Source organism: Polyodon spathula, chromosome 4 (assembly GCF_017654505.1).
Source record: "Polyodon spathula isolate WHYD16114869_AA chromosome 4, ASM1765450v1, whole genome shotgun sequence".
Lineage (NCBI taxonomy): Eukaryota > Metazoa > Chordata > Actinopteri > Acipenseriformes > Polyodontidae > Polyodon > Polyodon spathula.
In genome coordinates, this window is record NC_054537.1 from 44,748,310 (window position 1) to 44,764,393 (window position 16,084).

The 16,084-nt window shown below is 38.7% G+C and overlaps 1 protein-coding gene across 1 annotated transcript in view; it reads right to left on the reverse strand.

The window, feature by feature from the left end:
• The window catches only part of LOC121314572 (glucose-fructose oxidoreductase domain-containing protein 1-like), a 57,053-nt gene extending 50,059 nt beyond the window's left edge, over positions 1 to 6,994 (reverse strand). The window contains exon 1 of the mRNA XM_041247987.1: positions 6,246 to 6,994. Within this exon, the coding sequence (XP_041103921.1) occupies positions 6,246 to 6,498 (253 nt within the window). The 5' untranslated portion in view covers positions 6,499 to 6,994. The remainder of the gene's footprint in view (positions 1 to 6,245) is intronic.
• Positions 6,995 to 16,084: the final 9,090 nt, after the last annotated feature.

A 16,084-nucleotide genomic window follows, 5' to 3' on the forward strand; every position in this document is an offset into this window, starting at 1 on the left:
CATAGTAATTATGTGGTTAAAAAGAGGATATATCCTGATGGTCAGTCTATCTCTACAAATGTTGGGAACAGATTATTGGACATGTTTATGAAGCTTTCAAGCGCAGTTTGTGAGTGTGAGTAGTTGTTCCTATAAGGCCATTCTGCTGAGTTAAAACATATGTTGATGTAAAGAAATGCACTGGATAAGGCCTTCAGTAGTATAATGAGTGAAACTGTTTTTAGTGGAATTATTATAATAAATTAGGCCCTTCCTAATTGACATAACATTTCCACTAAAAATAGCTTGACTCATTATACTGCTAAATGCCCTAGCCACATAATTTCTTTACATGACAAAAATAGGTTAATTTCTACTGGCTCACTTGTGATGGAACTGTATTGAGAGAGTCGTAGAACACACCTGGAAATGACACATTGTAACAGACAGAGGCTGGACACAGACCAGCGGTCTTGCAGTTCCCAAATGAATATCTTAACCAGAGCACTCAGGACAGACTCCCCTGGACAACAGTTTGTTAAAGCTCTTATTCCATTACCATGTCTCACTCTCAATGGTCAGCAGTATCCATTGTAGGCGTGCATCACACAACACTTCCCATTGCATGAGCTAAATATAAAGATTTCACCATTGCAGCAAAAATACTGGACCCCAAGTCTAGTGTACTTGCATTTGAAATGAGTATGATGAAAGTGGTTCACGGAAAACCTGCTTTTGTTTCGAAAAGGTCATGTCTTAACTATTCACAGCGATTTGCAATAACCGGAAGTTATTATATTTTGCATGTCACTGGAGTCCATTGAGCAATGCTGTGCACAAACAAAACATTACCCACCAGTAGAAGTGTTTTATATTTGCACAATTCCAGAGCCCACTAAACCAGCTACATTCTGGTTTTCATAGTGGGAAAGGTGATTTCAGTTTTTCTGGGTGGTCTTGTGAAGCTGTCACATATCAAGAAATCTAAACAACACCTGCATTCTGTGTCTGAGAAACACACAAAAGTATTTTTTGTAAGTTCCAGGCTGACCAGGTGGCAGAACAGGAACAACCTACTTTGTTGTTGATGTTGGTAAATGCATGCATGTCTTTATTCTTACTGTATATGAATGAACACTAGCATGGTTATTGTCAGTGATTGTCAAGTTTCTACTTTCTACATTTGTTTAAATTATTTTTAATAAAAGTATTTTTTAAAGAGATGTAAGGAGGCTGTTGATATTTGCAATGTAATACCTTTTCCAAAGACACAAAATTCTCAAAAAAGTGACACTGACGAATAAGAATACAAAACACTACATTTGTTTCAAAAAGGAAAACTAATAGTATAAATTAAATAACTTTCATTGGAGCTCTATGTGTATTGTACTGTTGCTGTGCGGAGCACCCCCCCACCAAATTTTCACACATTCATAGCATTTCCACCAGTCACAAATGCATAGATTACAGGTATAAACTCAGAATCAACATTCCATTTGGATCACTAACAATTTCATGTAGCATAATGTGCACTGATATGCAAAGCAAACACATTCTTCAGAATACTTTACCGTCTTCCTTTTCCCTTTTCAGTTCCACTTAAGAGGAAGTTCAACCTAACAGACTTTATTTAGCCAATGAATCTGTTACTGGCTCTAACCCACTGAGCAAAATGATGACAATCTGTCTGGTACAGTAGCTCCATGGATTGTTAATGAGAAGCATTTCACCTTGCAGTTAGTGGTGATTAAAAGGAATTTCAATCTGCTTTGAATGGCCTTCGCCCAGTTCCAACTGGATAGATATTTATATGACAAAACCAGTAGAACAGATTGAGGTGTGCCCAACAGAGCTACCCGTATCTGATGTTTCGAGTGCAAATACTTTGACAAGTTTTCCTATTTATGGACAATTTAATACCTAGCAAAATACCCATGGAGCAAGGACTTTGACAAGATTTTAGCAAGGCTTACATACTGCACATGTATCAAGGAACCTGAAAAAGGTTATTTATTTATTTATTCACTCATTCATTCATTTTTTGGCACATTCCTCTGTAGTTTATCTTGCCAGGTTTGAATGGATGCTACAGCAAAGAACATGCACTAAGGGCTTGATTCTCTACTTAATAAACTACAGTATGTCCACAAAATACATTCTAGCAAGATAGGAAGATGCTTATTGATGAATATACTATATTTATAATGTATTAACTACTAAAATCTGTAGGCATACTAGTATTTGTTATTGTACAGGTCAACACAGATATTATGTACAGAGTCAACAATCAAGGCCGGGCTGGTTTTGACCCCTTGTCACAAAGACGGCCGGTGGGTGACATCAGAACCAGGAAAGGATTGAACACAAAGACAGGACAGATGAAGTGAAATGATGAGGCGTGTGCTTGCGCCGGTTTAGTGTAAATAAAAGGTTTACACAGACAAAAGGCAGGACACGGCACTTTACGCCAAAACAAAAAGACAAACAAAAAAACGGACTAACACTAACAAACGGTGAGTTTAAATAAACAAGTATCGTGCTGGTCCCACCAGCACGTAATAGCAATTGATATATAACTCTATTTCTCCTTCTCTCTCTCCCGTTCCCTACTCACCAAACACCCAACCCTGAGTGAGTAAAACGTGAATCTATATATATTGTTGTGCTGGGATTCAATTACCAATTAATTATTCACTTGAATCCCAGCACGTGAATTAATTATGTGCCACCTCGTGCTCACAAATTAACTACTTTAAATGCACTTGAAGTGATGTACAATCCCGTGCCTAAATACAATTATACATTTTTAAACACACGTGAAATACAGACCCGTTTATATCCCGTGTACCAATGCCTATACACCAACATTTAACACACCACAAGCAACATATAACAGAAAAAATAGACACAGGGGCGGGCACTTTGTCACACCCCTGTATGAGGAACAGAGAATTTAAATGAGGTCCTACAAATAATTTAATTGTTACTGTACATTGAAGAAAAAAGTGTTACCCATGAGTAATACCGCAAGTATTACTTGAAACAAATGCAGCTGATGCAAATGAAAGTAGCTAGTCATGCAAAACTAAAAAAAAACTATATTCAAGATACAGTAATGTCTGTTACACCATTATAACACTGCACTACACTATGTCTTAATCCATGTTCATTATTTCTTGCAGTAATGATTCACAAAACATTACTAAAACAAAAAACATGGAGTTCTGATTTTCTATAGATTCTCATTTCAGTTACTTGGGTGTTCAATCTAGCTTTGCCTAAAGCAATAAAAATAAATCAATATGTACCGCCACTGAAAATATGTCAGTATGTGTTTTGTACCCTATAACCAATAAACCCCCCCAAAAATTTGTGCAGTTTGAGGTTCCATTTCCATCCTTTGTTATTATACACTTACAATACATGACTGTTGTATAGCTTTGCATAAGGGACGCCCTAAGAGAAATACGGAATCACAATGTACACACTAGTTTATGTCAAGGGAATATTCAAGGGCAAAATACAGACCTTGTTGACTCCTATTGTTTCCTGTTCTAATTAAAACTGCTACATAAACAAAAAAAAAAAGTATGTGTGAATGCCAGTCCTTTTCAATGCTTAGACACCATTCAGTATTCCTAATTGTAGCAGTGAAGGTGTTTCAATACAATCTCCCGTTACTCAGAGACATATCATAGTTAACAAGTTACAATTATGATATAACATGGCACGCTTTTCCTGAAGTTTCCGTAATTGCAGTCCTGAACATTTTCTAAAACAAGGCAAAGGTGAATTGCACTATAAAGATACACTGCACATTGAAGTACTTAACAGCTGCTGTTTCATAGTTAGTGCTCTACTACTCATTAAGTTTTCTGGAGTGGCAGTTGACTTACCAACGCCTCTTACAATGAATCACTTATGTTGTATAATCCAAGCTGTATCTGTGTGACCGTTAGATGCATGCTACACTGTAGCTGAAGCATGCAAAGAAATAACCGCCCCCTACTAAACACACAAACATGCCTATCACACTAAGACACACAACGTACACACTGTGATATGCAGTGGCTCTTGGTCTTTTACTCTTACCACAGTGTACCGTAATATGAACAAGCTCTCTGTTCTTCATACAGTACACAGTCAACTTTATTAATTAATATTGTAGACTGGATACAGAATGTAGTCGATCCAACAAGACTCAGAATGATCCTTTGGCATTGATTCGAAAAGAGCCATGAATTAATTTAGAAATGATTCCTTTTATGGATCTGACCGATTTATTTGTCTTCATTTAGTGCAACAAATTATTTGAATTTATTCCAGTTCAGCAGCTATTCCAAAAAAGTGAGGCAAAATAAAATAAAAACTGTCTGGGGGCTCCTGTTTGAACACAGTATTCCAAATGTCCTGCCTAAGATCACTCACTCTGCTTCAGTGGCTGATCACAGTAGGTCTTGTTTCAGAATCCTCTCTACTTATTCTGTATATCTAACCCACTCCACATTAAAGGACTGTGCAAATAAATTCTCTATGGCAATGTGTTAACTTTCCATTCAAAATAACTTACTCAGTGCTGCCAGTCAAAATACAGAATATCCCTGTTAAATTGGAGTTGCATCATCAATAATATTTCAGTTGCCTCAGGCACTCTGTCTTCTGCCATCTTCAGCTTATAACTCTAACAATTTATTTTCAGTTATTGGTTAAATCGATGCATTTAACATCTTGTTTGTTACAGAAGAACTGTGCAAATAGGTGCAACCTCACGATGCACGCAAACTAAACAAAAGATGACAGCAGTTGTCTGATTTACAATAGGATGTTTTAGGCGACAACTGTGTTTCTGACAGTCACCTGAAGCTAAAAAAGATCCAAGACAGTTTTAGTTGCTCTCTCTTCCCTATAGCGATGTGGGGGATGTGTCACTTAATTAAACTGGGCATCGGAAAATTACTTTAAATACCCTCTATTGTTGGAGATAACTGTGTATGGCCTTATTTTAAAAAGCCAACAACTTAATACTGCAAAAAGGAAGTGTGAGAGAGCAAGAATCAACTACAGTGAGGTTGCACTTAATGGGAGTAATTAAGTGAGTAACATAATTTAAGATAACAGTGATTATTGTGATAAATTTTATCTGGTAAAGGATAACAAAAAATGCAATCATCGTCAAAACCTAGCAGGCTGTTTAAAAACAGGGGGCCAAACAGACAGGCTTGGAGACTGCTCTGCACTCTCACCACGATGAGGGTGTTCCCTCCCAGGCAGGCTGGAAGCAAGCTCACCTTGTGCTATCCTGCTCTGATAATACATGGAGACATATTTGTTTTCCCTGCTGAGGCTTGGTAGTACAGCTTGTAGTGCTGATTTATCACTCCTCTGCTGCTTTCAGACTAAAGGTTGTTGAAGAATTGAAACAGTCAGGTAATTCCCTTTGCAGAAACATTCTAAAAAAATTAATCAATAAATAAATAAAAGCAACTGACTGCTGTCTATACTTTGAAAATGAATTTAATTGCTGTAACTCTGTATCTGTGTTTTACATATCAGTCACAGACAGTATGTATCTAGTATGAAACCTGTAAAAATGTAACTCATGCTTGTAATCCACTCACCAGCAATTGGTATATTTAGCAGGGAATAGAAGTATTCTACATGTATGCCTAATGATGTAGGGTCCCTTCATTTTTCTTAAATGTATTTTACCGCATAAATTTATTGTTGATTCCAAATAATCCTACATTATAATATTAATTGGTTAGTTGTATCTTTTATCAGTGTATGACAAGCACACTTTGTTTCCTTTGTTCACATTTTTGCTTTCCTGAGCTTCAGTTCATGCAAAGAGATTCAAGACTTCACCCTTCTGCAGGTCGCAGAAGAAACATTTCTATACAGTTCAGGGAGCAGCACAAACTACCCCAGGGGAGAATCTAAAAAAAAACAGTCATCAAGGCGCTTGTTGTATGAAGTAAGAGGTAAACTACAAACCACGTCATGCTTACCCAGTAATCTTACAGGATTATTTATGAATTTTAAGTTTTTTTTTATTTTATTTTATTTATTAGTACACTTAGTAATACATGTGTTTAGGTTGCACAAGTATGTGCAGCACTACAATGAAACCAAACCATGTTCAGTAATGTTCGAGCACAGCTAACGTAAAGGCTTGTCTTAGACAGTATTAATTAGAAAAAAAAAAACAGGTGAATGAAACCGGATCTAAAAACAAATACATAGATCTGACTATGATAATCTCTTACCCAGCGTTTTGACTGCAATTTGCCTTGTCAGGGGAGGCGGGAGGTGTATGCAGACTAAATCCACATCCTGGTGCAGTAAGACATCGTCTATTCTGTAGGTGTAAAAAGGCACATTCATTTCCTTGCCCAATTCCTCGGCTTCTTCCTGGGTCCGTCCCCAAAGCGCCTTCACCGAGAAGCCTTCGTTCTTCAAAAGCGGGATGATCACCCTTGCAGTCAAGCTGGTGCCAAACACCCCAACCCCGGGCAGCATGGCTTTCACACTCTCCCCGATCACGATTTCTACTCACTAGTCTTCAGTTATCATAATACAGCGCAGTGGTATAGTACCGCGGCAACAGAAGGAAGCTTCAACGGATACCTTGTAACATCAGGTCAGCCATCCACCTGCACAATTTGGCCCAAGACCCCGCATTTTCGAATCCGATCCATCCTACTTCCACTTTACAATCGTCGCCGTCGTCTGCTTTTAAAACATCCTTTTAGTCGTATTAAATTGTAGCTGCAGCATGTTTAATCGTCCATGCTGCCAATGTAATGTGTTATCTTGCTGATGAAGGTGATGTCACCTAATGTTATTCCTCCATCGCCCTTTTAAAAAAAATAAATAAATACACGATAATAACAAACTCTGCTGCGTTACTGAGTGGTATGTAGAATATTTTACATCATTGTATTCCACTGTCCTAAGCAGTATGTGGTTAGAATGTCTGAGGTATGGTGATTGTCAATGTGCTTCTTGGTTAATGTTGCAACCCAGACCTGCACTGTTGTTTGCTGAATACGTCAGGCTTTGTGAGTCTGTGCCCGCCCCCATTTTAACCCTTTGCCTCCGGTTAGCAATTGCTGTCAAAGAGCAAATACAGCAAATGCTGGAAAAGTTTAGATCAAGAAACACCGTAAACCTACAACTTAAAATAAATAAATAAATAAAGTATACAGTTTAAATAAATGGCAGTAATGCAGTGACAAAAAAATACTGCAGTATTTTCAACACAGTAGATTTGATGTGACACTGCAAAGGAACCATTTTATACAGTGTGACTGCACTTTACCACATTACACTCAGTAGTGACCCACGCAGTACCCCTTTTGGTTTCAGATAGTCAATCAAACATTTAATTCATACCCAATGGAATACCTTTTATTGCAAACACATTTTTTTTATTCTGTAAGCTCGGAGAATATCCCACACACTCAAACTATGCTATTTAAATATTGTATAATTATTTATATACTACACACACACACACACACACACACACACACACACACACACACACACACACAAAAATTACAAAACCAACTGTGTCAAAACATTAATGTTTTACGCTCCGAAAATCTCCACAGTTTGGCGTTTTATCCAACCTATATTTTATGTTTTATTTTATCCCACTGACTTTGTTGTTTAAAAATTGAAATAGTTTAAAAAGGATCTGCTTCGGAATCCCAGACGTGGCCCTCATGCTGACAGTGGCTGAATTTACCCACTCACCGGAACTGCGGTGCTCCTCCTTCTCTTCCAGCTGCGCACTGAACCAGCACTGGGCAACTTCATAGGGCTAGCAGGAGAGGGCATTGTCATTCCCGTGCTGTTGCCAGGCATGGTGCTCCAACTGGAACTCTAACCCCTGCAGCACCTTAATCCAGCACGCTGTCTGTCCTTCGGATTCCTTGAACCAGAAGAGCCATTTTAGTGATGCGTGATGGTGTACCGCCTGCACCACTACTAGCAGCTCCCATCGGGTGACGCAGTAGTTTCGCTCCACTTTACTGAGACCTTGCTGTAATAGGCCACAACATGCTCTCCTTCAGGCCACATCGTCGACATGCCCCCAAGTCCCACGCCGCTGCCATCTGTGTCCAGGACAGCAACACTGGGTCTGCATACATGGGGAAGTGGGTCCTGGCCAGGGTCACGGAGCTGCCAGAATGCAGTGTTGCACTCCGTGGTCCAATCAAATTGCCTCCTCTTTTCTGTGATGCAGTGGCCTGGTGACTTCAGCAAAGCCCTGGACAATCCGTCAGTAATAAGACGCCAAGCCGAGTAACCCTCTCACCTGCCGGACTGATGTGGGCCAAGGAAATGCGTTTCCTGCCATATCACATGTGCAGTCCTTGGGCTTGGGTGCGAAGAAGTTTTTGTACTCTGGAGGAGCTCCCTGTCAGTGCTGCCAGTCATTGAGTCCCTCTGTACTGCATCCACCTCAGCTGCGGTCTGTGGTTAGGAGGCAGGGCCAAGCTTCCTTCTCTTACTAGGATCACTCCCAAGACTTGAACTGGCTGGCTGGCAGGCTGTTGGGCTGGTTAGCCAGTTGAGGACTGGATTGTTGAGCTGGCTGGCAAGCGGTCTGTTGAACTGACACGCTGGGTGTGTGTTAGCTGGCTAACTAGCTGGCACACGGGTGAGAGGGTTAGCCTGTTTGACTTCGGCTTGCTGCACCTCCCCCTCTCCTGACTGTAGCTGGATTGCGGTGGCTCCTGCCTGGACTTGTAGCTAGTGCTGTCCCAGCTCAATCTTGACCCCCCAGAGCTATCAGGACATCAGCCCCTAGAATGCATTCTTCTCTGATGTCAGTCAGCCAGACTGGATGCTGGAGGGTGGTGTCTCCTGGCCCAACATCAATTTGCAAGGGAAGCACGCTCGACCTATCAACCAAGACTCTGCACTGAACCACGCCAATGGTGCAAGGTACGTGCATGCAGTTACCCTGGCCAATGCACCCCACCATCATAGTATTTTCAGAGGGCAAGGGAGAGTGTGGGCCAGCTGCCCATTGTCTTTTACTGCAGATAAGGCTTGAGTAGCTGTGGCCTCAGGTGGGTGAGGGCAGCAGGCTTGAATGTGGCCTTGCACGCTGCAATTCCAACACATGTGGCGGTCACTGGCATCAGACCTTGAGACCGAGCTTAGTGAACAAATGCGTTGCTGGAGTTTTTGGGTGTATCAGGGGTGGCATGAGCTACTATACTACCATAGAGTCTTTTGGGTTATTTTAATAAAACCTGCCTCTTTAAGTTGCATGCCGTTATGGCCCCTATAAAGGGATCGTGCCTCACTTTATCACAAGCCTCGGTTATCAGTTCTCAGTATGCTCACTGAATTAACATGGTCATATCATTCCCTAAGGCCCCTAGTGACTCATCCGGTTCTCTTTGCCGCTCCTTTAGCTGTGTTACGTGAGTCGAACTGGGTGCAGCTTGACCGAATTGTAATCTGTCCTTTCTCCCTGTGATAAAGTGAGGATGCATCTCTGAGCCTCCCAATATGCAGCTCGCCCAATGTGGTGATAATATGAAGGCTAATATTAACAGGAGTGATATTAAGCTGGTTAGATTGTATATAGCTGTAAGTAAAGACTTGTCAGAAAAGTATTACGGGGCACTACCTATAGAGTATGAAATTCATACCATATTTGCACATTTGCAAAAACAACAGGCATTCCTCAATTTAAACCAGTCCAAATCTGGTTAAATTTCAGCAATATGTTTGAGTCACCCATTGTTCAGTAAGGGCGTTGAAACCCATTACAGGATGGAAGGATAATCATTCAATTAAAGTATGCTTCGAGAGAGTTAGGCTTATCACAAGACCTTCCTTTCATGACTAACTTGGCTTCCATTTGACCCCTCTCAGATGAACAGTTTTCTCTAAAAACAATACCTTCCACTGAATGTTACATGGAATTACAGTTTTGGAAGAAACAGACGGCATGATTTTCAAAAGTTCGTAAATGATAACTTCAGTTGTTATGCCTATCTAGTTACTAAAGAATCATACTAACGCGATATCTGAAGTTATGTTGATTTATGAAATAATGTTAATATCTTAACGAGCAGTCTGTGTTAATTGTCATCACTTATCAGGAGTTAATTTGCACTTGGAAAAGGAGGGTTTTAATTAACGAAAGACTACAACTCACCTTGAAACAAAAATTTAACAGGCTGTGACACTGATGATGTAGAGACTGTCTAGATAATTAAATATTTGTAGCTTTGCAAATATTTTAGACGTTTATATACTTGTGGTTATGAATGAGATTTGTTCACGTGTTTTAACACACAGCTGATTACCCGGCAGGAAGGGATGCATGGATGCAAAAAGTACAGTGGCAGTGGAGCAAATCAACAGGCGAAAAGATAAAGCTATGGCAGTAATAAATATCTGCAGCTTTTCCTAGAACATAAGGCGATGTGATCGTCAAAAAAACACATATGACTGGAGACACGCATGTATTCTCTCTCCCTATTAAATACACATTCACACCCGCACACACGCACACACACACACACACACACACCTGCATACATATCCACGACGTATTCCATTGGTTTGTATTTAATGTCCGTGCCGATAAGACCTGACAGACAGCCCCACATTGTACTTTTTAACTAGTAGACACAAAATTTACAGAATACTTAATAACTGCTGCTGTAATCACGATTAATTTATTATTAATAGCGTTATCATTCAATTATACCAAATCACATCTGTGTCGCCCAAATGCTTATAAAGTCAGCAAAAACATGTTTTCCCTTCGTTGTAAATAAAAACGTGATTTGGTATAGTTTAATCATAACGCTATTAATAATAAATAAATCATGCAGCACGGTCCTAATAGCAGCTGTTAAGTATTCTGGAAACATTTAGTCCAATAGTTAAAAAGTGCAATGTGGGGCTTTCTTTCAAAACATATCGCCACAGACGTGAATGGAATACCTAATGTGATCGAGGTCACTGACATGATGGGTTTTGCCTAACGTATTTGTAATGTTGCCAGACTCCACCCCTCACTACTTCTCTTCAGGTTGAGTTTATTTTGAGGGGGTAAGTAAACAGTACAAGAGAAAATGCATGATTAAAGGAATTCACCGAACAATTAACTATAAAGAAAATTGTGTGTTGGGTTGGGGAGTTCTATTGTAATTATAAAAGCTTAATAAATGCATAATGAAATGTTACATACATGTATAATAACTAACAACTACAAACACAAATGACACTTTAAACGTGTTTATTTATAGCCTACATACTAAAATACATACAAAAGTAGATGTTACCATAAGAAAAGAAATTCCAACCAATATAGATAGATGGCTTACCCCTTCCCCATATATATAGTATATATAAATATATAATATCATATATCTATATTATATAAATATATATATTATATATATATATATATAGATATATATATAATATATAATTTCTGTGCCGTTTGATTTACAAGTCACCCTCTTAATATTTCAGTCGCCAAGAATCATAAATCAGCATTGTATGTGTGAAGTTATCTAAATAAATGTACCTTCTGCATGTAAAAATGCACCATTTTAAGTTAAGTTTACATTATACACAATAGATAGATCCCATTATTATTATTATTTTTTATTTTTATTTCCATTTGGCTGCTGCTCGCTGGTGGGAGAGCCGTCTCCCTGTATGCTGGTAGTTTCCATAACAGCGAATTATGCTTCCATTCATTTTTCTTGATCTCGTTAACATGCATTTTGATTAACGAGTTCCCCTTATCTAGTCGTTGAGACAGGAAGTGATGTACGTGACCTGTGACAATTAAGCTTTTTAATGAGAAATGCGTTCATTAACGACCTCATCGACTCAATTTCAAAGCATTAACGGATTGATTTAATTAACACTAGTTTAATTAAAGTTCCGTTTGAATATCGTACCTTGCATACTAATTAATTGTCTAAGGCAAACTTATAAAGATTCTATGTCCTCAAGCTATGTGTTCGATGTGATTAAAACTAATTTTAGGTCACTCAGTACAAGTGTCATCATTCACAGTAGTAATTTATTATCCGGACGGTATAGGCCTGAATGACTTACTGGCTTACGAAACTTTGAAAACAAGGCCATTGAAGGCCACAGGTGTATTGCCTCCCTTTTCAAAAAATATAAAAACAGTAGTAAGCATTATAACAATGCAAAATTGCTATGCACATTTAAAAGTTCTATACCATACTAAGCTTCTGTATTTGGCTGAAATAATGGACCTTATTCACACAATTCTAAGGAACAGTTAAGTGCTGTTTTTTTTTCCATTAAACCGTTTGAGAGGGTTTATTCTCATTTTTCAAAGCATTGTTTACGTTGAGAGTCCTTAGAAAAACATTCCTTCACGTTGTATAAATAGGTCCCAATGAATTGAAAGTGTGCCATCCAAAATTATTATTTCAACTGTTTCCAAAAAATGTTGTTTATTCCAAGTCTGAAATAAAATGTTGAAATTTGAAACAGTTAATTCCATAAAATCAACAATGTCTACACACACTAATACTGCATATTTAGCATTGGCTTTTGATATTATAAAGCAGACTATCAAATGCAGTTTAAGTTTTTTTGTACTTCTGGTAACGAATTCTCACTCTAACTTTTAGCTGGCTGCCAACTCAATGAATAGGTCTGTTTTTAGGTCTGTTGCTACAGGAACAAAAAAACTATTAATGGCAACAAAAAAATAGATGTGTTCAACACAGGTTTTTTTTTCTATTATTATTTTTTATTTTATATACTTGACATGTGTTTCTGGTGCCTAGTAATATCACAAACGCAGTTTTCCTTTTTACTCAACAGTGGCTTAAAGCTAAATGTTACATTTTGAAAGATAAGATTTTCAATACTATATGAAAGAAGTAACTTATATTTTAAAACGTACAATATACACATATTCTACAGTATCCGCAAGAGGGTACATGTCACATAACATAAGCAATTCTACAAATACCATTAAAAAAACACAGATCTGTAAATGTTGGATGACATCTGCTGGAATACAAGGAGCAGTTGCTTCACATCAAATATTGTTAAATGTTCTGTGCAGTAAATGGATCAGACATTTATATGACCTACTTTCAGGTTTTACGAGACCTATGAAAGTAAAGGTGGCACTCAGCTTCAGTAGCAGCAGGCAGCTTGCTCTGATTTTTACAGTACTTTTAGCTGTTCAATTAATTTAGGCTCAGTACTTCTTTATGCAGAGCCAGAAAGCTAATCATCAAAAATGCCAGTCTATACTCCATATAGAAATACAAGAAATACAAGTATGCTGTGTGAATAGCATACTACTTCCTATTGTACTGGTGGTTTATACAATGTGTGTTGGGGATTTATTTTATTGTCTTTCATTCCTCTCCCAAAGTAGTTTAGTTGTTCATAATGTAAGCTCATTTTGTGGTAAAGCATTATCTGAACTGCACATACCTTCATAAAAAATACACAGTAACTATGAGCATGTGGCAGTGTTCCCCACCCATGTGTGGATTTTGAGTTATATGTTGCGTGTGGTGTGTTATGTTGGTGTATAGGTATTGGTGCACAGGCTATAAATGGATCTGTGTAGCAGTATCTGTATTTAATTGTATGTGAGCACAGGATTGCACAAATTAGTTGATGTGCCAAGACTCAAGTAAATGATTAATTAGTAATTGCCTGCACGTCACCGCCCGGGGATGCCTGCCCTGAAGGTAGTTTGCTGCTGACCTCCAAGGATTTGCTGAGATTGGAGGAGCCAGCCTCGGCACTGCCAGCACATCTGTGGGCCCCCACTGTCAGCTTTTGAATGGCAAGCGGGGCTATGGGAGGAGGACCTCACCTCGCTGACAGCATTTCCACTGTCAGCAGTTACACTGACAGGATTGCCAGTAGCCATGCATGAGTGATTTAAAAAATATAGTTGTATTTAGCCACAGGAATTGCATAATCACTTCACGTGCAGATAAAGTAGGTAATATTATGTGAGCACGGGACTACACAAATTAGTTTACGTGCTGGGATTCAAATGAATAATTAATTAGTAATTGAATCCTGGCACAAGAGTATGCATATGCATATATATAGATGCACGTTTTACTCACTCGGGGTTGTGTGTTCAGGGAGAAAGAACGGGAGAGAGTGATAAATGTAATAAATAATATTATAAAATGGCTTGGATAAATTAAGTGCTGTGATTGGCTGAGCAAGATCACATGACCATGCGGTAATAACTGTCTTACCGCACGGCTATGACATCATACACCAACTTACTTACCTGATCTATTAATATTACTACACCTTAATAGTAGCAATTATCTAAATAGATTCTAAAATTATCTAAATAGTGTTTCATCTCACCACTACCCTCCGATTTCAGAAACATATTAAAACAAAATTAAAATCTCTCCTGCTCTCTGCTGACACAACCGTTGGGCTTTTAAACAAGGTTGTGTTCAGCATAGAATTCTGTTGTGCTCGCCGCGGACAGGAAGGACTACGGCACTGCGCAAACTGACAAGGAGTCGTTTAGTCCACATTTCATCTAATGCTGGTTTACAATCTAGGGAAATTATGCCGGTTACCGGCATCGGTGTGAAAACAGCCTCATAAATTATTCCCTTAAGACTGCAAAGCCTGAATTGGATAATTTCTTACAAAAAAATAATAATAATAAAAAAAACACGTGGAAGCCCCTCCCTCTAGTGCCAGTGCAATGCAGTGTTTGGCTGTTCTGTGAATCCTCCCTCAGAAGTGGGAAATCACTCTGCTTTCAATTCACAAATGTCATTTCATCTCGAAAAATGTTACTATAAATGGCAATGTTCAATGTAATGTTTATGGCAAATAAAAAAGTACAATCAAACAGTCTTCAGGGACTATTTTTTCTCAGTTGAAGGATACATAATATATTTCTTATTTTCAGATTTTTTTTTGCCATTTTATAAGCGAAATAACCCACTCCAGAGTGTGCAGCAAGACAATTCTTACCGCACTTCCTTGCTGGTTGAAGGCACTTGGCCTGCGGCCTTGTGTCTCACAACATATCATACCCAGGGCGTGCGGTAAAATTTGTCTTATCCCACACCCTGTCGTGAGTTATTTCTTACATAATCAATTGGTACGTCGTGCTGGAGGACCAGCACAGTACTTGTTTGTTTAGTGTTCGTCCCTGTTGGTTAGTGTTTGTTTATTTTATTCATTTTTGAATTTTGGCCAATGCGCTGCTTTCTTTTATAAAGTGTTTTTGTCTGTTTAAACTTTTTTATTTGCAATAACAGACGAAAGCAAGCACCCTCACCATTTCACTTGCAGTGCTATGTGTGTTTCTTCCGGGTCTGACGTCACCACTCAGGCCAGCTCACCACTCAGGCCAGCTTACCAGAGAGCATTATTCATTATAGTCAATTTAAAGACCAACGTGCATTATTTAGACAATGTTGCTTAACATTTGTTTTAAACCAATAAAAAGCACTGGAATTCAAAATACAAGTACATTTCTATAACAAATAGTCATAACATTTGACAACAGTATTATGAATGCATATAAGAGTGATTCTGGGGGAATATATTATTTATTTATTTCTTAGCAGACACCCTTACCCAGGGCAACTTACAACTGTATACAAAAAAAAAATGCACATCAAGAATTACAGTACAATTAAGAGCAAGATACAAAATACAATGACATCAGTCCTAATAAGAGCAAATGCAAAACACAGTACTATTTGATATTGGGGCAGTTCAAGAGTAGATAACAGTGTTGATAGTTACATCAGGGTTAGATACGAGTGCGGGTGAAATACAAAATACTACAAATTGGATTAAGTGAAGGATTAAGTACAGAAAAATAGGGAGCAGATAAGTGCAAGTCAAACTGCTTTAACGGTATGTGCTATATTGTCCAGAAGGGAAGAGTTGAGTTTTACAGGTCTGAAGAGGTGTGTCTTGAGGAGGCACTGGAAGGTGGTCAGGGACTGGGCAGTCTGACATCCCTAGGAAGGTTGTTCCACCACTACAGGGTGAAGGTGGAGAAGGAGCAGGCTCTGCAGGCAGGGGAGCATAG